The sequence below is a fragment of the Apostichopus japonicus genome, chromosome 4, assembly GCF_037975245.1.
Source record: "Apostichopus japonicus isolate 1M-3 chromosome 4, ASM3797524v1, whole genome shotgun sequence".
In the NCBI taxonomy this organism is placed as follows: domain Eukaryota; kingdom Metazoa; phylum Echinodermata; class Holothuroidea; order Aspidochirotida; family Stichopodidae; genus Apostichopus; species Apostichopus japonicus.
Genome location: NC_092564.1, coordinates 13,485,464 through 13,508,615, shown reverse-complemented (window position 1 = coordinate 13,508,615; position 23,152 = coordinate 13,485,464). Strand labels below are relative to the sequence as shown.

General features: G+C 36.2%; 2 protein-coding genes and 1 long non-coding RNA gene across 11 annotated transcripts in view; 1 reads left to right on the top strand and 2 right to left on the bottom strand.

Moving 5' to 3' along the window:
* Nucleotides 1–227: 227 nt before the first annotated feature.
* Nucleotides 228–13,997, top strand: LOC139966509 (dihydrofolate reductase-like). Of its 3 annotated transcripts, XM_071969588.1 has the most exons (7): nt 239–375; nt 1,525–1,726; nt 2,851–2,961; nt 3,935–4,090; nt 5,603–5,729; nt 7,387–7,499; nt 8,236–13,997. In XM_071969588.1, exons 3-7 carry the CDS (start codon nt 2,876–2,878, stop codon nt 8,312–8,314), a joined length of 561 nt encoding a protein of 186 aa, XP_071825689.1. In that variant the 5' UTR covers nt 239–375; nt 1,525–1,726; nt 2,851–2,875; the 3' UTR covers nt 8,315–13,997. The 3 variants fall into 3 exon arrangements, with proteins under 3 accessions (XP_071825688.1, XP_071825689.1, XP_071825690.1); XM_071969587.1 differs by lacking the exon at nt 1,525–1,726 and having other exon boundaries at nt 228–375; XM_071969589.1 differs by lacking the exons at nt 239–375; nt 1,525–1,726 and adding an exon at nt 1,211–1,423.
* A 1,988-nt stretch (nt 13,998–15,985) lies between these two features.
* The window catches only part of LOC139966510 (intermembrane lipid transfer protein VPS13A-like), a 123,122-nt gene continuing 115,955 nt past the window's right edge, over nt 15,986–23,152 (bottom strand). For all 7 annotated transcript variants that reach the window (XM_071969591.1, XM_071969592.1, XM_071969595.1 and 4 more), the window contains 7 exons: nt 23,042–23,117; nt 21,805–21,968; nt 21,212–21,381; nt 20,867–21,076; nt 19,978–20,101; nt 19,635–19,742; nt 15,986–18,237 (listed from right to left, as the gene is read on the bottom strand). In XM_071969591.1, the coding sequence (XP_071825692.1) occupies nt 18,181–18,237; nt 19,635–19,742; nt 19,978–20,101; nt 20,867–21,076; nt 21,212–21,381; nt 21,805–21,968; nt 23,042–23,117 (909 nt within the window). In that variant the 3' untranslated portion in view covers nt 15,986–18,180. The remainder of the gene's footprint in view (nt 18,238–19,634; nt 19,743–19,977; nt 20,102–20,866; nt 21,077–21,211; nt 21,382–21,804; nt 21,969–23,041; nt 23,118–23,152) is intronic.
* On the bottom strand, nt 18,612–19,628 carry LOC139966511 (uncharacterized). Its single transcript, XR_011792684.1, has 2 exons — nt 19,294–19,628; nt 18,612–19,240 (listed from the first exon to the last, which is right to left on the bottom strand). It is a non-coding gene; the product is annotated as an uncharacterized lncRNA (long non-coding RNA).

Below are 23,152 nucleotides of genomic sequence, written 5' to 3'. Positions count from 1 at the left end.
ATTTGGGGCAATCGTAATGACCTTAACCATGACATTATTGCAGTTTGAATGACTTATTTTTCATTCTTCTAACATGTGAATTCAGTTTTAAGAATAAATGCCATCCTCTGATAAGCAATCTTTTTTTCTCCAGAACTAAATAATATTTTTGTACAAAAAAAAAAAACCTTCGTTTCAAGACCCCAAACAGTGCAACAACATTTTTTACACGTAGGCTCCACCAACAATAATTACGTAATATGGCCTCGAACAACCTTTGCACCGGAAAGCGCAAAGGTATCCTTATTAGTTAGATGTACCCTTCCCGCCGATTTTTCAAAAACACAAGCTCGGTTTTCTCCACGGAATCAAACAGAAACGTCGCATTAATTTAAGGTAATATTGAGCTCCAAGATAAGCATATTTCATGAAGAGTAAACTTTTGAAGTATGATAAATCTGAAGAATGTGATGACAAATCTGGGCAAATCACACGGAATTCCACAGCTAGGCATAAGACATCTATTCAGTACTATCGGTACCTGTTGTGCGAAAATAGATGCATACAGTATGTATCCGTTAACGAAGTGATTATTCGCAGGGCAGCCCGGCGAATAACGTACACAGACACCTTATTCGCAGGGCTGTGACGATTTTGAAAATATGTTTATTATTAGGTTTTGCTATTGATACCAGTCAGTTTAGGGGCCTTGAAAAAGCCAACCCTTTGGGCCCAAATAGTCTTAGCCACTTCATAAGCTAATTTTTGGAACCCTAGCAATTCAATTTTAAAAGCTTATTTTAAGGGAGCTTATCTTGGGATTCCCCAAAAGCCGGTATTGCCTGAAAGCCAATATGGTCAAGGGTGTGACACCCCCCCCCCTCCCACACCTTTACATGCAAATGAGCAGTCACTCTGCAAAACCAAAGGTGAAAATGAGGGATGACATTTTTTATGTTGGCGGTACTAATGCTAGACTGGTTCAATCTTAAGGCCCTAGGCTCCCAAAACCAATCCTAACAGCATTAAGATATATGAATCCCAAAGGCCAATAAATTCCTCAAAATATAGAGGCTCCCAATTAAGACTCTCAAAAAGATAGCTGGTGCCCAAAAGCAAACTCGAATAGCCCCAAAAGTTATTGAGCCCGTCAACCCAGTCTAAGTCTGCCCTGTGAATAAGGTGTATGTGTCTGGCTATTCGCAGGGCTGCCCTGCGAATAAGCCCCACCATCCGTTAATGCGTCAGGTTTCAGTCCGGGTATGAACAGAGCCGTAGGTCTACAAGACTTAACGTACAACTAAGAAGGCTTTGTGACATAAACTGGGTTGCGATTATACTGGTTTCTAAGAATCCATGTGGAAAGCAAGAATACACGACAAAGTTTCTCTTCTAGGATATTTATCTTAAAAGCTACATCAATGATCATACACCACTAACTAAGGTATGCTAACACTAGGCTGGTAGAAGTACTTAAAAACAAATGCTAGCAACCATTTAAATCGCCTATAGCATCTTTTATTTTAATTTTTTTAATTGTTTTAGATCCTCCTACAAGCAGGAACTCACGAAGAAGCCTCATTGGCCTATCAAAGCCACAAGCTGACCGAAGTCAGTCTCTTACATTCATATTTAACGTCCATGATTATGAATTGTCAATTGTCAACAACTCTGTTACTGGACGACATACATTAATCTTGGAGTGACACTGAGCTAACTAACTGGCGAGGAAATGATGTTCGTTAAAGTAGGTCCCTGATAAAGATCAGTGACACGACCATTTGGAAATATAATGATGTTGTGCAGTTGCAATATATATATTTAATGATAAACCTTATTTGAAATGAATATATTTGACATATTTTACTATAAATTTTCCCCACATGTACGGTATCATCTATGTCAGTGTGCCTTGGCATGTGTGTGTGCACTGTTGAGAAGTTTCAACATCATAACTAACATTAGATTAAGTCAATTAGTTTAGTGACGTAATAGTTTCCAGTGTATGTGTGGAAGGGAGATGGGAATGGATGGGGTAAAGGTGGGGATGGGAATGATAATGGGGGTAGGTGTCTGAAGGATAGAATAAATGTAAATGTGTATACCCATTAGGTACAGTAGTTTGCTATTAAGTTTGGTTAACGTACCTATAACAGTGTACCTGGGAGAAAGAAAAAAAAAATCCTTTTTTGGGGGGAGGGAGGTGGCAGTAGAAGGTGCCTGAAAAGCCTTTTGTGGGTTTGACTCTGCCAGAAGAAGCTTAAAAGTGCTAAAGCTGGCATTATCCAATGTATTTTGTGTGGTTAGTTTGAACTTGGAATACTCATTGCACCCTTTTCAAGACTCATAGCACCCATTCCATCCTTTCTCAATCATTGCTAATGATATTGCTGTAAGGGTTTACTTATATGTTATAATGACCTATATTTAATTGTTTAATTAAACAGTGCTACATATATTGACATTTTTTATGATACTGACAAAATGATTTCTGTCCCAGGTAATATTGAATATTCCTGTTTCTAACTCTGAATTGCTAGAGCTTGTAGAGGGTTGGGAGGGGAATCATTCCCCACTGACCCCAACAATGCTGTTTCTCCCTGGTTCTCTTTCAATAATTTTAATGCTGTATTAAGCAAATAAATGCTGAAATCAAGTTAACCAGGCACATACTATTAATATCTGTAGGCAACCACAGTATCACGTATGGTACCAAGTCTAGCCTAACAGTTGTTCCTCTGTCTAGCCAAGAACATCTCTAAAAATGGTTTGTGAAAAACAATCTTGTATTCTTAACACTTGACTGTCTGAAAAGTTCAAACTGTGTTACTATAAATATAGTTCTTATCAGTATAAGTGCTTCCATTGCAGACTAATATTCACATACACATCTAAGATGTCGAATTTGAGACTGAATCTCATCGCAGCAGCCTGCAACAACATGGGGATTGGTGTGAATGGGACTTTACCCTGGACAATTAGGTGAGAGTCTATCCTAGATGTCAGTCTGGTTTAAACTTCTTTTCGTTTCAATTAAATAAAGAATTAGCATCACTGATGATGTGTACAGTTTGTATCTATGTCTTTTCTTAATGTATGTGTTCATCATTCTCACTACTCACTTGTATTTACAGTTTATCTTTTTTTTTGTATTGTAAGACTTTGCTGATATCATTAAAATGATATCCCTATAACAGACATAGGTTGTAGCAAAAAAAAAATTGCTTTTCTGTGAATTGCAGAGTGAGTAGACATCATCAATGAGTTGAAAAGGTTTTTAAGGTTGAGTTAGAGCCAGTGATTTTCCTACAGTGGATGTATTATCTCTCCACTTGATTCACTTTATTTCTGAAATTCAGTGACTTTAGTCGTGACTTGTTACAGCACTAGATTCTAAGTTGACTAAGTTGACTCATTTTCAGATTATTCTAGCTCGGATGGAACACCTTTGTCCCACTAGGGCAGAGTTTATTCCACTTGACAGATGATAACAACAAATCTGAATTTGAAGTTGGATGAACTCCATATATAGTACTCCTTATTGACTAGAAGAAAGTCTCTATTGCTTTAAGTGAAAGTCAAAGTATGAAAACCTAAGCTCTCAAAATCCAACCGTTTCTTTGATGAATGACTCTTCTACATTCACTTACTGTCACAGGATTTGACCTTTGTTCATTTTAGTGGCTGAGATGGCTTTCCTCTTCCACGCATGACTGTTATCTGCCATCAATTTTCAGAATGGTAGCGCCAATGCAATGGTCAAGTTATCTAGTCTATTTACTGATGTTCTGGTTCTTGACTATAAGCCACATTTTGCTCAGTTGTTCTATCAATCAGGTGATTCCATATATAAATTTATAAGGCAAGGAATCACTAAGTCTGCTGGCTTTTCTGGTTTTTATTTCACATTATCTCTGAACTGAAGCTCATCAATTTTTTTTCAATTTTTTTGCAGGAAAGATATGAAATATTTTAATGTAATGTCAACTGGTAACCCTCCAGAAGGCAAACAGAATGTGGCTATCATGGGGAAGAAAACATGGTTCTCAATTCCACCAAAGTTTAGACCTCTAAAAAACAGAATTAATATTGTCCTTAGTAGATCCCTGCAGTAAGTACATACTACTTCAATTTTTGTGTTTGCTGATGGTGAGTAGTTTCAAGATTGTAACCTTGGTAACCATTTATCAAAGAGTATGAAGTGGGTGAATAAGTACAGTACCATCTTAATAAATCAGATTTTCACTGGTACAAATTTTTGGTTACGGCGCCCGAAAGCTCAGTTATGATGGCGTGTCTGTGTGTGTGTGACGGCCAACTTATGAACACGATATCTCAAGAAGCACAAGTTGAATGATGTCTTACTGGGTTGGTAGATGCCCCATGATGTGTAGATGTGCCCTTTTATTGTTTTTCCTATCTCATGAATATTAGCATAAACTTCTTAAAATGTCAATATCTCTTCAATAGTATGCCCGATTTAGTTCATACTTGGTATCGTGATGTCACTACATAGTAAGTATATGCTCTTTGCAACAACAACTTTTACCTAAGTAGTATTCATTAATTGGTGGGGCTTAATGGGGAAACAGTAATAAACAGCTTGTAAACACAATATCTCATCAACCACAAGTTGAATCAATGTCATACTTGATAGGTACTATAGATGCCCCATGATTGAAATTGATATATGTCAACACTCAACAGACCTGTATCGAAGTCTGAAAACTTTTCAACATTTTTCCAAAATTAAAGCTATAATAAATCTGTCAGTTCTCCAATGGTATGGTTTTCTTTTGGTGAATATAGTTTGATCAAATTCAGTTCAGTTTTTTGTTAAGGGGCTGTATAAGTCTTTAACAGAACATACAGTCATCCAGGAAAGTTCAAGGAAAGTTGATATTTAGTATTGTAAAGCACACTCAAGTGGCTGTTATCCATTTGCACCCTCTGAACTTCAAAGGGTCAGGCTATCTCAAATGGTGGAAAAATTGGCTCAAGGGATCAAAGGTTATCTCAATTGGTACAAAATCGGCTGTTTGTTTTGTGATTTATACCAGATGACTTGTAGCTTGTCAAAATATTTCACAGTGCATGTTAATTGTTAACATGCATGTAAAGCTCTCAGTCTATTTAAGAAATTTTAAAGGGATTTGCAAATTCAAAATGGTGACAGAAAATTTCCTTTTATTCAAACAATATATATGTGTCTAAAGTATAGTTCACATAGAAATTTGAATAACAATTCTATACTGTAAAATCCTTAACAGTGATATAAATGGTTGATGCTTTGTCATATGACAGCTAGGAAACCACACATGACAAACCTGTGTTCTAATCATGGAGGAGTTGTACAATGCTTGCATGGTAATATTATAATTTGAAAGTATTTGTCGCAATTTCTTGAAATCACAGCTAAAATCATTTCAGCTCATGGAGCTGCACTGGAATGGGAAAAAAAGAACTTTGGCTATTTACTTCAGGACTACAGAGCATTTTTACTGCTTCATTACTTTCTTCTCTCAGTTGAGGTGTAATAAATGAATACACTTATAACATAGGTGTCACAGTATGTCTTTTCAAGTGTAACCTTTGGCAATTTTTTTTTATTATTTCCTTGCAGAGAGAAGCCAGAAGGCTCACAATACTTGTTCGATTCATTAGAATCTGCCATTGAACATCTTTCAAAACCTGAAATGCAGAAAGAAATACATGAAGTTTGGATTGTTGGTGGTCAGTCTGTTTATAAGGTAATGAATATGCAGTAGTTTTGTGTATATTTTATTATATCATCTTGTGTGTGATTGGCTATAATCAGATCATTTGAATGTTGAATATGCTATTAAGTTATTGGCCATCTTTTGAACCCTTGTCAACCTGTGCCTGGAGAAAAGGCATTGGCAAAGCAAATGGAGGGGCAGAGGGTGGTGGGGGGGGACTTATTGTTTAGGAGAGTGACATATCCCTGTCAATTTCAAACTTTTCCATTCAGGAAGACACTAAACCCATGTTCAGCAGACTTATCTAAATTGCTATATATTCTCTCGCTTCATACATCCCTGTCCTCTTTAAAGGGAGGATGGAGAATAAGAGGCTAGACAGACTGTATAGTATTGCTCATCTGAATCATGATCGCTATCTTCAAAACAAACTTAACTCACAAGGGATCAGATAACAATATTTTTTTTAAACCACCAAGCAGCTAGACCAGTGGTTCTCAAACTTTTTTGGACGACTGCCCCTTCGACCATCTTGAACTGTTCCAATGCTCCCCTTCCCTACCCCCTACCCCCTCCCCTCGACTTTGCAATCAGCGATCAGCTCAAGGAATACCCCAAATGACAGGCTAAAATGGTGGCGCTCATATAAGTTACAAGAGATGTCTCTGCTACAATATAATCCCAATGCGAAAGAAATTGGACCTAGGGGTGGAGTTATTGAATTTCTAATACCATTTTTGGATAAATTTGGGTCACAAAATTTATTGTTTTTGTTCCCAGACCCCCTGGATGCCTTATTGTGCCCTAAATTGCTGCAGCGATGTGTCCTAATCGCCAGGGACTCCCAAATCAGCGCCAACGCCCCCATACTATCCGTGTACCCTGTAGTGCCCCCATGAGACTTCCCGATGCCCCCTGGGGGCGGCAGGGACCACTTTGAGAACCACTGAGCTAGACTGTCTTGTGATTCCTGTTTTGTTTGTTGTTTTAAGCCCAGCACCTGATTGTGACATACAGTAACAAAACAGACACATGACAAAAGCAACAGGCATCAGTCATGTGAAAATATATATGCCACCCATATGGAGGTTAAACAATGCAGGTTATACATTTGGCATGTGGAACATTTTTGGAAGTGTAACCACTCTGTCATTTCAAGATCAAGCTGTGTAGATCACCCTGAAAGACAAACTTGGTCTAAACTTTATTTTGTCTTTCTAATCATCATTCCTACAAGTGGATTATCAGTTGATTTGTGTGAACTTTAGTCTCTTCAAAAGTGGTGTAAAAATAATTTCTAGTTTGTGTACAAAGGTCAACGAAATATATTTGTCACTGACACATTGCTTACATTGCAGCCTGGAAATTCTTTGTGAATGAATCTCCTTACAACATATTCAATGATGGCAGTAACAAGTATGAATCTATTCTGTACATTTAATAACAAGAATTTTGAGCAACACATTTAAAACATCAACAAATTCAGGCAAGATAATAGAGTATGTTATTATCACGTCAAATTTTGTAATGGCAAACATTGGTTCATTTTTCCCCTAACTTTTCTCACTTCAATTGAAAATTGGGAATTTTACTCCTGAACTTGACTTTTAGGAGTGCAAGAGAATGGCTATTGAGAAAGTTTGATACTATTCCTAAACACATGTTTTTTTTCTTTTTATTATATCAGGTCTCCATGGAATCACCGTTGTGCCATAGAATTTACCTGACAAAGGTTTTTGCAGATATTCAATGCGATACTTTCTTCCCTGAAGTTGACATGGAAAGATTTCATTTGGTGAGGTGAGTTTAATATGGCTGGTTTAACAGCAGAATAGAGCAGTGAAATGATTCACGATTGTAGTAAGCAAGTAAAGGAGTCCAAACAAGTTTGTCTATTAATGAAAAAGGTTAAAATACAGTAAATTGAGCCCTTGACTCCATTCGAGTCACAAAAATTAGTGGCAATAACTTGTCACAACTCTGGTAGACTCCAACTTATATTTCATATCAGACTCTCAACACGTATTGACTTAGTCAATGTTTTTCAATTGGCTGAAACTCAGTAACCCAGAGCTGGTCTTATCCGAAACTCTTATTTGCAACTGCAGGTAGATAGAACTAAAAACAAACATAGAGACACAGATGCAATGACAAAATAAAGTATTGAAATATGAAGAAAGAGAATTTGAAGATAAGGGTTAAGAAAGTTCAGTTAAGACTTACAAAAATAGTGCCATTTTTTAATTAAGTGCTCAATTGTGGTTTGTATACCTAATATCACATTGGAAATATTCATCTTCATAGTATTGACAATTTTTGGAATTACCATTTAATGTTAAGTAGACAATAATGTTTGTTTTGTTCATAATACTCATTGTTTTTACAAATGTTAATACATCTGTAATAATATGTGCTTTTAGCATTAAATAAGAAACAAGCCACTTAGAGATGAATTTTTCCATCATTCATTCTTGTTAATTTCTGTTTTTTAATTAATTGTTTGCCACATATGTGTATTTTTCTTTCTTCTTCATAGTGATCCAGCCGTCAATGGTGAAACTCAGGAAGAAAATGGCTTAAAGTTTCAGTTTTTAATTTATGAGAGGAAGATTTGAGGTTGCTACGAAAATGTCTTTCCCCGATATCGTCTACCATGGAGATTATTATTTCTGTCTAAAGGACAAATTGTTGACTTGTGGCTATCATGACATTTGATGAGAAGCACCATTATCATTCAAGCCCTTACTCAAAATCCATATATGGCCCATATATGGCAATTTGTATCTGGCCCATATCTGTGCCATATATGGAATTTATATCTGGCCATATCAAGAATTGGGCAGATATAACTTGATATAAGATAAAGGCCATATCTGCCTCAGATAAAACTTTATATGGGTCACTTTTTATCTGGACCAGATATGGTCCATATATGGCAAATCCATATATGGCCCATATATGGCAAATCCATATCTGGCCCATATATGGCAAATCCATATCTGGCTCATATATGCAACATCCATATATATTGCCCTTGGCAAATCCATTACTGTCCCATATTATGATAAATCCAGATTGAACTAGTTAAAAAAAAATGGCTTCATCTGTGCCAGAACTTCATCTGGCGCTTGTAAAGAAATATAATTTGAAACCAAATAAGGGCAATATATGGCGCATATAAAGCAACTCTTTATTCACTGCTTAATTATCTGGCCATTAATTACATTTCCTGTATGATCCATCAGCAGGTATTTTTCTTTTTCTTGTTTCACTTTACCCACAGTATGTCCAAGCCTTTACAAATAATAAACTAATATTAAAAAAGGGTCTTCTGTTCAGACGATTATTGAGACAATATGACCGTCAGAACAAAAATACATGGTTAAGAGAATAAAATATCCTGGCATGATATAATGCTCCACGAATAAATTGGCACTTGAAAGCTTGCTTCATGACAAAATGCCCATCACTCTGCCGTCTCTATGCTGTCTTCAGTCTCTGCAAGGTCTGCGAGTCCTTTTCATCGACACAATTTTCAAAACAATGACGAAGACATAAAGTCGGGATTACTTTATTCCCAGCACATTCCAAACCCAATTGTGTACATAACTTTTTTTGTGACACATAGTTTTATTTATGACTCACAATGCTTCCAACTAGAAAGAGATTTCAAAATCATTTCAAATTGTGTCTGACAAACCAATCTCCAGACATTTAGACCAAAAAAAAGCAGGGCTTAATTGGAGGTAAAGATCAACTTATCTTGGACTTAAGAATCTGCAGTTTTGGCCTCAAACATATCGCTAAAAAGCTCCTTGCTGTTACCTAATCCGACTGCTATGGTCATAAAATGACCGCTGTTCAATAAAATACTTGAAGGTTGAGTTCTTTATTCTTCTCTGGTCCTGTAGAGGTTGATACTAAATTGCAGTGTGCTATTCCAGTATTTGATATACTTGCTTTAGTAAATGAGTTCCAGGAGGGCGATATATGTTCCATTCAGTATTGAAGATCAGTCCCAAATATGTTGTTTCCATCCGTTCCAAAAATATTCTTCCTTACTTCTGACTGTTCAGTTCTCTGTAGAATCCTTTGCCAATGTCCTAACTCAATAGGTTATTTTTTACGAATCTCCATCACCCTTCCAATTCTTTCTATTAAATTTCCCTCTGTTCTCTACCCCTACCATGTGTAAACTGTTTTCCTATCTCACTCGATCCCAGAGTATCAATACACATATGTCCTGTGTTCCAAAGAAGGTTTTCACACCATGGAGGTCTGTTTTTACCTCCATGTTCACGCTTAATTACCCTCTGAGTCATCCTTTTTCCATCATCCTGTGGTTGCCTAGCAACCCAGATAGATCAAGTAGCCAATTTATACCCACTCTGACGTGCACTGTAGGTGCTTTACCATTAAAATATGTGCAGTACTAAACATAGGGCATGGTAAATCTCTGTGAAAATACACTATGTAAGAGCACACAATCTTAAATGTATATTCAGTTATATCTCGCTATATATGGCTAGATAAAACTTTATCTGCATATCTGGATAGACTCTATGTCCAGTTAGATCTGGCTTTATATCTTTATTAGGCCAGATAAAATTTTATATGCCTATCTGGATTGTCTCTATATCCAGTTATATCTGGCTTTTTATAGCCATATCAAACTTGTTATGGATACCTGGATTACAAATATATCCAGATATATCTGGCTTCATATGGCCATATCAAACTATATGCATATCTGGCTTACAATTATATCAAGTTATACTCGCTTTATATGGCCATATCAAACTTGATATGGATATCTGGATTACAATTATATCAAGATCTATCTGGCTTTATATGGCCAGATAAACTTAATATGTGTATCTGGATTGACTCTATATCCAGTTATATCTGGCTTAATATGGCCATATCAAACTTGATATGGATAGCTGGATTACAATTATATCAACATATATCTGGCTTTATATGGTCATATCAAAATGTATATGGATATCTGGATTACAAGTATTATAAGATATATCTGGCTTTATATGGCCATATCAAACATGATATGGATATCTGGAATACAATTATATCAAGTTATATCTGGCTTTATATGGCCATATCTAAATGTAAATGGATATCTGGATTACAAGTATTTTAAGATATATCTGGCTTTATAAGGCCATATCAAACTTGATATGGATATCTGGATTACAATTATACCAATATATATCTGGCTTTATATGGCCATATCAAACTTTATATGCGTATCTGGATTGACTCTATATCCAGTTATATCTGGCTTTATATGGCCATATCAAAATGTATATGGATATGTGGATTACAATTATATCCAGTTATATCTGGCTTGATATGGCCATATCAAACCAGATGTGGATATCTGGATTACAATTATATCAAGATATATCTGGCTTGATATGGCCATATCAAACTTGATATGGATATCTGGATTACAGTTATACCAATATATATCTGGCTTTAAATGGCCATATCAAACTTTATATGGATATCTGGAATACAATTATACCAAGATATATCTGGCTTTATATGGCCATATCAAACTTTATATGCGTATCTGGATTGACTCTATATCCAGTTATATCTGGCTTAATATGGCCATATCAAACTTGATATGGATATCTGGATTACAATTATATCAAGTTATATCTGGCTTTATATGGCCATATCAAACTTTATATGGATATCTGGAATACAATTATACCAAGATATATCTGGCTTTATATGGCCATATCAAACTTTATATGCGTATCTGGATTGACTCTATATCCAGTTATATCTGGCTTTATATGGCCATATCAAACTTGATATGGATATCTGGATTACAATTATACCAATATATATCTGGCTTTATATGGCCATATCAAACTTGATATGGATATCTGGAATACAATTATATCAAGATATATCTGGCTTTATATGGCCATATCAAACTTGATATGCGTATCTGGATAGACTCTATATCCAGTTATATCTGGCTTTATATGGCCATATCAAACTTGATATGGATATCTGGATTACAGTAATACCAATATATATCTGGCTTTATATGGCCATATCAAACTTTATATGGATATCTGGAATACAATTATACCAAGATATATCTGGCTTTATATGGCCATATCAAACTTTATATGCGTATCTGGATTGACTCTATATCCAGTTATATCTGGCTTTATATGGCCATATCAAACTTGATATGGATATCTGGATTACAATTATATCAAGATATATCTGGCTTTATATGGCCATATCAAACTTGATATGCGTATCTGGATTGACTCTATATCCAGTTATATCTGGCTTTATATGGCCATATCAAACTTGATATGGATATCTGGATTACAATTATATCAAGATATATCTGGCTTTATATGGCCATATCAAACTTTATCTATCCAGATATAGCCAGATATAAAACCAGATATGGAATTTGAGTAAGGGAGGTTGTGCATGTTAAGGGGGTGATGATAATAATTTGTTCAGCTGTGCAATTTTTGTTTCCATGACAATCATGAAAACTTACATTTTGCATGTTTATGTGTATGTCTGTGTTGCATTGTTGGTATATGATTTTTGATATATCAAACAGGGTAATATGAGATAAATCTTGGGTCTTGGTTTTTTCTGTTGTGGATGCCACATGTTGAGTACTAAAACACTATTGCTTTTGATGAAGACCAGAAGTTATTTGAGACATCAAATTTGTGAAAACCTTGTAAACTAGGTATCTCAGATAGTGGAACTAAGGCTGATGTGAACTCAAATTGCTAATAGCTTCTACAAATTACTTATCAAAACTACATCAACATTTTTTCATTTCCGATTGTGCTTAATATTTAAGTTGAAGATCTTTTGAGCCACATCTGCAATAAACTTCTCTCATTATGAAGTCTTAAACTGCTGCCTTTGTTCATCTTTCCATGCAAATCAACTTTGTTTGTTATATTTTAAGCTTAATTTTTAGTTTAATGTCACAACAGGTGATGCAATGTAGGGGGAAATAAGTAAACAACCCTTCAAGATATATTTGAAATGGCCAAAAAATTAATATAAGTTAAAATAAGATTCAAAACCAGAAACTGCAGGTATACCAACAGAGCCTGCCAGCCTTAAGTTAGTAGTGATGCCCTGTAGGATGTTGCTATTTCAAAAGAAAATATCAAGAATTAAGTTCGTAGCAATACCCTGTAGCTGTTCGAAAGTAACATCGAGAATTAAAGTGGTAGCAATGCCCTGTAGATATTATAAAAAACCATCAAGAATTGAACACTGAAGTGTTCAACAATTCGCTGCCATGTGCAAGCAGGCCTGTCCGATGCTGCATATACCAATGGTGTAGGAGTTGTTATTATGGAATATTTTACCTCGTTCTAATTGGCAGTCTTCTTTTGTCAGCAAAAAGTGCTTCATAGTATCCTAATACACCATTACAACTAGTAACTATACATAAAACACAGTGATATTTGCAACTTGAGATGGCCATTTAGGGTTAAATTTCTCAAATTTTCTCAGTGGGTGTTTGATAATCAAGATATAATTGAAAAATATCATCAAATTATTTTACTGTCCTTGAATTTGAAGACTTAGTAAATACTAAGTAATGTGTATTCCATGACAATATCTTGTGTCATTCATAGTAGCCATATTGTAACACGCACGCAGGATAAATGAGAAATTTGAAAATATTCTTTCGTTCCTTCTGCTTTTGGTATGCGACTTGACTATACCAAATTAAACCTCAATCAATGATGACAAATGATTAAATTGAAACGGCGTGAGAGTGTTTCCCTCACATTCGGCAAAATGTTCTTTGATTGGAAGATCTGCAAAATGGCGGCATCTTGTTTTTTTTTCCAGCTGTTCAAGTAGACTTATCTAGTACCTTCATTTATCATCGATATCTTGTGAATATCACATCTATTCCTCACATTTCTCAAATGTTTTATATAAGTATTTTCCTCAGCAAGCATATTGTGAATATTTAAGTACTGGCTAAACTGAAGATCCTTTTTCTTCTATTGTGGACTTATTAAACAAAGATGATATTTTCAGATATCTTTACCTCTCCTTTAATGGTTGAGTATTGCCTGGTTGGGACAAATTCAATGCAAATGCAGTTTAATTCTACTCTTTTCTACTCTTAACCATTTCTACTCTTAACCACTTCTTGCAGCTTCCAATCACTTTGCATGTCACAAAAAAAACAAAAAAAAACAAGATAAGTAAAAAATAAATTGCATGATTGCGGTTTCCACTCCACCCCCCAATCGTTTTGTTTTCTTTAAACCTTTTTCTACAAACATTCAGTTTGCTCGAAATTCCCAGGCCCAGCTCAGTAAAGATTCGATAATTCCATTTCAGTGTTTGTGAGCTCACAAGTCGGTCGCTCTGTTAAACTGTGAGCTGCTCTCCTAGTGCCCCAATAAATAACTCTTTGGATTAATTGTTTTGAGATCAATGTTTCAACAAAATGTCAGCTGTTTTTTTGTGGATAAAATATAGTGCGAACAACATTTTTTACACCTGTCGGCCACCTGCAAATATTCCACTTGATTTACCAGGTGTCAGTCATGACTTTCTTTATGTAGCAACAAGTCTCAAAAGGAGAATAAATATTCTATATGGTGCTCGAATATCAAAAGATCTGGTTTATTGTCACTCTTTGGGAGTCATCAATATAGATTTTATATCTTACCTTTATATTTAAACACTACTTTACTGATAATGTCATTTGGCACTTATCTTGCAGTCTATTGATATATCTGTACCTCTCCCTCACCACCTCCTCGGTGGGATCATAAAGAACACAAAAATCAATTTCAAAAGAATTATTGATATGTCATCCATCCCCCCCCCACCCCCATTATCAAGGTTCACATGATGAAGATGTAGTAGGTATGTGGTCTGTTGACATTCATGCATTGAAACATCAGTCAATAATACATATGGTCAATACATACAGTCATACATACAGTCAATCATACATATGGTTGTGTGCAGGGGCGGACTGGGTCTTAAAACCGGCCCGGGCATTTTCCACCTAGACCGGCCCATTATTCATTGATATGCTACTTACATAGTGATCGCCATCCTGGGGGAGGGGGACACCTCTCCCCATTGAGACTTTTTGAAGTTCAGGAATGCCTAGATGCAAAATGGTGTTATATTTCTCAATTAAGTAGGTTACAACAATCCTTTAAAAATGACTCAAAAATAATTTTCCAGAAGCAACTCTTGATTAACGGAGGAAAGTTAAAAACGTCAACAAAACTATAAGTTTTAGACTGGATTTTATTTAGTTTTTCAAGCATTTTGTGACAACATGCTTGAAAAAAAGTTTAAAAAAAACCTAAATAAAATCCATGACGGGTTGCCAATAGCACGTTCTTTTGTTACGAACTAACAGACTAACTAACATGGTCATTTCATGAACTGATTCCCACAGTTAAAAATATATTTCTACACAGCCCGTCGGTATTCTATTAACTACTGTGAAAATGGGCTTTAATTTTTACCAGGCTCCCCAGCCCACTGGGCCACCGGGCATTGCCCAAATGTCCGTGTGGCCAGTCCGCCACTGGTCGTGTGGATGACCACATACTGTGACAGGAAGTGCAATGTTTGGTGGTCACATGTTCAAGCCCTGGCCAGCCAGACAATATTCCATCATATATAGATTGGTTTGCAAACTTGTTAAAACGACATAAAGAGAGCAAGAAGTTTTAACGGGATTATTCTGCCGTTTTGATTGTAAATTTTATGTGCCAAGATGTGATGACTTACCCAACATGCATGTGTAACTAACAAATGTTGTAAATAACCGTCTTTGCGATCAACTTTGTTGGTGCTACCGGAGTATTTCTCTCGTAATCCCCTTAAATTTTTCACTTCACTTCACTAAACCCTACCAGATTTTTTAACTCTGGGCAAAGGGCACAATATGACCAACAAATAGCATCTTGCCCAATCCATCTACGATTTTTATAAACTTTGCAAATTTTGAGCTCACTCCTTTGATTTCCTATGCATGTGTGCTATGCCACACAGGAACTTTTTATTTTTATCTTTGAAAGTAAAGTGCTGGGGTTAACTGCTTGGATAAGTGGTCACAAGGGAATCATTTATTATATACAACTTGGTCCACTTCACATTCACAAGTTCTCTGCGTCTCATGTGAAATGTTTCTCATATATTTTGGGAAACTGACAAAAAAAATGAAGGTTGAAAACAGGAGACCAACAAAATACTTATCTGATTAAGGATAGTTTATTGTAGCACATTCACCATAGAGACAAAAGGTAGCTTTACATGGTAACCATGGTAACAACAAAAGTGAGGGAAAACATCTCTTCTACAGGCTAAAACTACCACAGTGTCACTGAAATTGAAATCCATATTGCACAGCAAAAAAACATCAAAAACAGGTCAACATTTTTATCTTAACATCATCATATGAATAGTACCTTATACTACCCTGTTTTGTCATGCAAATGAATCATTAATTACAATAGAGAGAGTGCAATTTTAACCATCTTTGATATTGCATCAATAGAGATGGAGACACCTTCAACTGTAGAAGAAAAAAATTAGTATCAAGCTCTGTGTACTAAAGACTTGAGCCAATTACTGAGAAATTCTACGATGTTATATATGAAAAAGAAGCTACATAAGAAATGCTTTTAGCAAAGTTACATTATTACAGCCTATCACTTTGTGATTGCAGAGAAATTTATTTCAGTTTTCTTATATTATTTAACTCTTTGGACTTACAAGCCAAAGATTCATGTAGCAGGAAGATCTTTACTTTGATGTGTCAATCACTAAATCTTTCAGGAAATTAAAATCCTTTGCAAGAATGACTTGGTAAAGGAAAGTAGTAACTATAAAACATTGTGATATGAATATTCAATTACTGTGTAAATAAATAGGTGGTTGACAATTGTCCATGATATCACCATGGTAACTGAGTATTTCCCATGTTCCAAAGCGGACAAAAGTAAGATTGATTCCAAATGTTTACAGCCTTTAGGCTGTAATCAGAAAAAAAGCATCCTTTAAGGAAATTCTTTAGAGTTTTAACTTCATCACCTTGAGAATGCTTCTCATGAATAAATTATCGGGGAGAAAAGTGAGATAAATCTGATCTGATGATAAAACCCAGTGAAAGAACTTGTTAACTTTGAGAGTGACTTTTCTCACCTCTGTTTTAAGCTCATGATCAAGTTGGAGATTGAAAATCAAAAATGTATCACAAATACGTTCTACGATGAACTGTTGAGAATATATTGTAATAACTCAGAGACTGTTAATAACAATGTATTTCACCAGTGACAACATTCATATGTAAATAACACTCAGACGAGGACAAAGTTAACCTTAATTTAAATTTTAAAATCATGATCATTACATAACATAAAAAATGGTGGTCAGCCTCAATTGTTCCAATTCTCATTGTTTTATCAAACAACCACCGTCGATTCATAAAAACAAAAGGATCCTCATTTCAGATTCAGAAAGATATAAAGTTTTGATTAAAACAAATAAAACTACAAAATGGTTTATTCTCATTTAGACTTTAAACTATTTGAAATATGTCCCAGAGACCCAGAGTCACAATAACATAGATGTTTTCAGTCACCTTTAAAAAAGAAAATGTTCCAAGAACGACACGCTGGTTGCGACCACTTTAAAAAGTAACAATGGGAGAGGGACATGTCCAAATATTGACTGAAATATGAATTTCATTAAAACATAGTTACCAGTCCAATGCTGAAGGTTTTTGAACTTTAATGACCAAGTGAAAATGGAAGATAAAATGCTGCAAAAGCTGCACAAATAAAGAACAAAACGTTACAAAATAACGGCAGATTTGTAATACATTTACTGTGTTATGGGTTAATGCATCATCAAATCAAAGTGGAAAGAGTAAACCTACTTGTAACAAGTTCAACATTTTCTTCAATTTCTGTGTAAAATGATACCATTTTTTTCGCCACCAATGTTTGCAAAACAACATTTAAACCAATCCCTGAAATTCCCTATTCACTCTGATTAAGTTTACCACGTTGTTCACCTTTCTAAATATGTTAGAAAACAAAAAATGTGATTCAGGTCAGTCGTTTCCAAGGCAACTGTTAGTAATGTGGTCTGTAGATATTATTGTAGCTTGTTATTTTCTTCAAAATGTTCATGAGGTTTCTATTTTTTTAATTTCTTTTTTTTTATATTAAAAGTGAAACAGATATCAAGATGTTGAAATCGTTTCTCCACCCTGCAAGTAACCAAACCTTCCACTGTACCATTCCGAGAACCAGCTATATACAAATACAATAGCAATAATAAAATGTAATAAAAATGAGAAGATAATCGCTGTGATGTGAAACATGAAGACGACTTCTCTCACGTACCCCAATGAATCGAGGATTCAGGCTCCGATGAGAATCTACGAGGCGTCTTTCAGGTATGCTGCCCTTGCTTGGCTAGCTTTGGCGATTATTTCCTGCAGTGACATTAAAAACACAGGAGAAATGTAACACCAATAATTAAAATGACACCAAGATTGAAAGTGCAAACCATCATGTGATTTAGAAGTTGTAACAAAGATGTACTATTCTCTCAAATATTTTGTGCAAATATTTCCTACGCCCATTTCTGTTTGTTTTTACACTATTGATGTGTTTATAAATCTGTCTGTCTATCAATCAAAGAACCAATTATCCTATCTAACCATTCCTTTAACTGTCCAAATGAGTTTGGGCCAAACAAAGTTCAGACATTTAGAAAATTAGTTTCAAGTAGGCTAACGGAAGTTGTAAAAATATTTTTGCAACGGAAGAACAAAGAAATGTATGATACTTAACGACTCAATTCATATAAGGGATCTAATTACTGCACAAAGGTGTTATGCTCTAAATAAAGTTTGTTCAATCACAAATTCATTGAAATTCTGTCACAAAACAGAAACAGCTAAAAATATCCTTCTGTATCTGATTCCAACGGTATCCTTGTACCTGTTGAGTGGTGACTAGACATTCACCACCCAAATCCCATAGTCTACATAGAAACCTGTTCAACTATATGCATAATTGTACACAGTACAAATTGCAGTGGCTCAAGGAGAAATTCGATACACACTTGTGTGTTTCATCAGAACAATGTTAAACGGACCATCTCCAACCAGTAACAGCACTGCAATTCTCTTAATACAAGCTACTTCAAGCCTGGCCTCTTCAATCATTAGAATCACACCTACATGTGCTCCACATGACACAGTGCTATATACAAACCTTATGAAGACAATCTCAGTCAACAGACTTATTATGAAATGGAATTATACAAACCTTATGAAGACAATCTCAGTCAATAGACTTATTATGAAATGGAATTATACAAACCTTATGAAGACAATCTCACTCAACAGACTTATTATGAAATGGAATTATACAAACCTTATGAAGACAATCTCAGTCAACAGACTTATTATGAAATGGAATTATACAAACCTCATGAAGACATCTCAGTCAACAGATTTATTATGAAATGGAATTATACAAACCTTATAAAGACAATCTCAGTCAACGGACTTATTATGAAATGGACACAAATTGTGGACATGCAGACCCTGTCAATGGCAGTCATTATAAACCACAAGAGGAATGTGTGAAAAATAAACAGGTGACAAAAACAGTCATGAAATAAATGCCTTCCCTACCTGGGTCCCCCACCCCACTTTCAACCCCCACCCCGACCAACCTGACATTGTGACACATGTCTTGTTTATTAATAAGGTAAGTGCGAGGTAAGAGAAGGATAGAGCAGAGTCCATCGATTTTAATTGTTGGAGACTTTTACTAGGAGGAGTAAAACCTCCTGACAGAGGAGAAGATGGTTTCTAACCTGAGCTTCTTTCTTGTCCAGATACTGTACAAGTTTACCGGCGCTATGTTTGTGCTTCAATAGTCCCAGACCCAGACCCTTCTTCGGCTTCTTCTCTCCTTCCTTCTCCTACAAGTAAACGAAGAGTCGTTGATCAGACTTTAATACTGATTATTTGTCTGGATTGTGGTTTAAATGTTATGAGGGTAAAATGAATGCAGAATCATCTACAATGCTACCCATAGATGACACAAAAACCAGTATTTTAAGCATAACAATATTCCAGCTCAATCAGCAGAAAACATTTGTAAAAATTTGCTGAGAAGTCATTAATCCATAAACATCACTAACATAGGTATCTTACCTTTGGAGTAATCAGTATTCCCTTGTCGGAGACTGATGGGTCGTCTTTCAAGTTCTTGAAGAGGAATTCAAACTCCACGACCCACGACCCCATGACATCACCACGGTGAGTGTAGATGATGCGACTGCTCAGAGACATTGGAGAGAACGTAATTTGATATATAAAAGTAATGGGTATGACATTAGCTTTGCACTGTTAACTCCATCATATTAAAGAGGTAGATTGTTAACAATTTAAGGTAGCTTGTTGCATTCAACTTCTTAATTACTTTCACTTAGTTTCCCCTCCCTTCTAGAGTCATATCACCAAGTCTTGCAATCTCTCATTTTACTACTTATTAACTTTACGATGTCAGTTTTAAATATTCCTTAAGTATAAAGCCAAAATATCTGTGATTTTTAGAGTTGGCAAGCCAATGTTTTCTAAATGTGCCTTTTCATTTTTTAGTATCTTTAGTCTCCGATGGATATAAAACATAACATGCAAATAATACATAATCAATACCATCCCCCCTGCATATAAATACAACAGACATAGTAACAGATATATTTATCAGATAAAGCCTGAAATCCTGACCCCTTAATTAACTGGTTTGTCTCTCATCACAGAAATCCACTTCTCCATAGATTCACTCCCCCACCCCCACTCCCCCACAAAAACAACCCCTAAACGTAACAGATATTTATCAGATAAGCCTGAAATCCTGACCCCTTAATTAACTGGTTGTCCTCTCATCACAGTAATCCACTTCTCCATAGATTCACTTCCCTCCACCCCCCCTCCTCGCCACAAATCAACCCCAAAACACCATACGTGCATGGATGCAACAAAACAGAAAACAGACCATAATTGATGTTCTTTTTCCCTGTAGGACAATCAGCTGTCTCACCTTGTCGTCACCAGCAGGTAACTCTTCTTATCCGAGGTGACCATCATGTGAGCCACATAGTCTTCCACTGCTGCAAACTTGCCTTTCTCTGTCATCTGTAAGAGGGCCAGGCCCTCTGCATCCCGTCTGACATATGGTTTGGTGACCCCATCCGGACCCAGGTACCTCGGAGCGCGAATCTTCTTCACTTCTTCGCTGACATCGACAACTCTGGAAATAAAAGATGGACATCAAGATAAGAGTGACTTTGTGATTTGGCTCGTAGGACAATTCCTTTGAACAAACAAAATTTTAGATACTTGCATGATTCCAAAGTAAACGTTGGGAGGGAGAATTAACGCTCACCTGCGAATACCCTCGAATGTGCCGCTAGCAAAATCAATGATACCTCCAGTAGGTTTGGCCACCACTCCGGCCAGACCTTTACCGACGCCCTTGAAGAACCCTCTAGCGCCCTCTTTCTTGGCCCCCTTCAGAGGATCTTTGACCACACCACTGACACCTTCGTAAAATCCCTGTCAGGCGGTGGTTGGTTGAAAGAGGAAAGGAAACAAATGTAAGGAATGTAACAAGAGTACAGACAATGATATCCTTATCTTACACTGAGTATATGCCTTTGTAATTTTTTTTTTTTTAAATTCTTGTAACAAGGAATAGATAAGCTGATGGATGGAAATTCCTTTCGCTGACCTTATTGCTCTTAAAGTACACATGCTGAAATAACAGTACAGGTAAACATTTGTAGCCTTTAAAATACACAACTAAACATTGAAGCAGCATCAGACATACAGTGCAGTCCAGCTCTTACTATAACACAGTACTGCAAGGAACTAAGACACAATTTTGACATACAATAGACTCAATCATAATGGAATTTATCAAATGTAGTCCTTATTTGTATTTTTTTTAAAGAACCAACACATCATGTGATAACTTACCATAACCAAGCCTTTCCCACCTCTGGCCACTCCTTCCTGGAATGTCGCTGGTTTCTGATTGATAGCTTGCTGTCGTTTACGTTTGTATTCCTCGTCCATGGTGAGGGCAGCGAGGCCTTTGCCGAGAGTACCTGTGATACGTGACACAGCTCCTGCTGCTCCACCTGGGGATGAAAGCAGAAAAACAATGAAACACCAATGAAGCTGCTCCACCCGGGGATGAGAGCAGAAAAACAATGAAACACTAACGAAGCTGCTCCACCCGGGGATGAGAGCAGAAAAAAATGAAACACTAACGAAGCTGCTCCACCCGGGGATGAGAGCAGAAAAACAATGAAACACTAACGAAGCTGCCCCACCTGGGGATGAGAGCAGAAAAACAATGAAACACTAACAAAACACTCCACCCGGGGATGAGAGCAGAAAAACAATGAAACACTAACGAAGCTGCTCCACCCGGGGATGAGAGCAGAAAAACAATGAAACACTAACAAAGCTGCTCCACCTGGGGATGAGAGCAGAAAAACAATGAAACACTAACGAAGCTGCTCCACCCGGGGATGAGAGCAGAAAAACAATGAAACACTAACTAAGCTGCTCCACCCGGGGATGAGAGCAGAAAAACAATGAAACACTAACGAAGCTGCTCCACCTGGGGATGAGTATATTAGATTCAACATTTGTAAAACCCATCTGCAGTACAGAACATAAGTATTGTCATAAATAAAGAAAGCAAAAAAAAAAACAGCAACAATTGAAGAGTGTGTGGGCTTGATGAAGTCATATTTACACTGAACCAAGTCCTCAGTCTTGTGTCTGGAGAAACATTAAAGCTGTGAGATTTCTTAAATGGAACAAGATTTATGTTAGTTGGTTGCAGAACATGACCATTTTTACTGTTTTTTAGATACTGGATCTTCTTCTTGTATTTCTCATTACTGTTTCTTGTTTTCATTAATTTTATGAGTTTTTGTAAAGTGTTTTGAAGCCCTTTGAAGCCTTTTGCACCCTTTTGGAGCCCTTTGAAAAGTGTTTTGAAGTGTTTTGTGAAGTGTTTTGAAGATTTTAAAGGTTTAACCACACAGGTCAATAACAATTGTTGGGTTTGTGTCTACTTGTCTGTATCTCCTCGTTTGTATCTCCTTGTGAATCTGAATAAAAGGGACTTCTATCTTTGACTGAGCCGTAAGTATCGCACACCATCTGTGCGTCCATCTGTCCGTTGACAGTTACTTACCCACGGCATGACCAAACAGGCTTCTCATTCCTAAGGCGACACCCTCAGCAAATTCTTCAGGACCTTGTACAATACCCTGGAAAATAAACACAGGCAAATGGAATTCTTGTT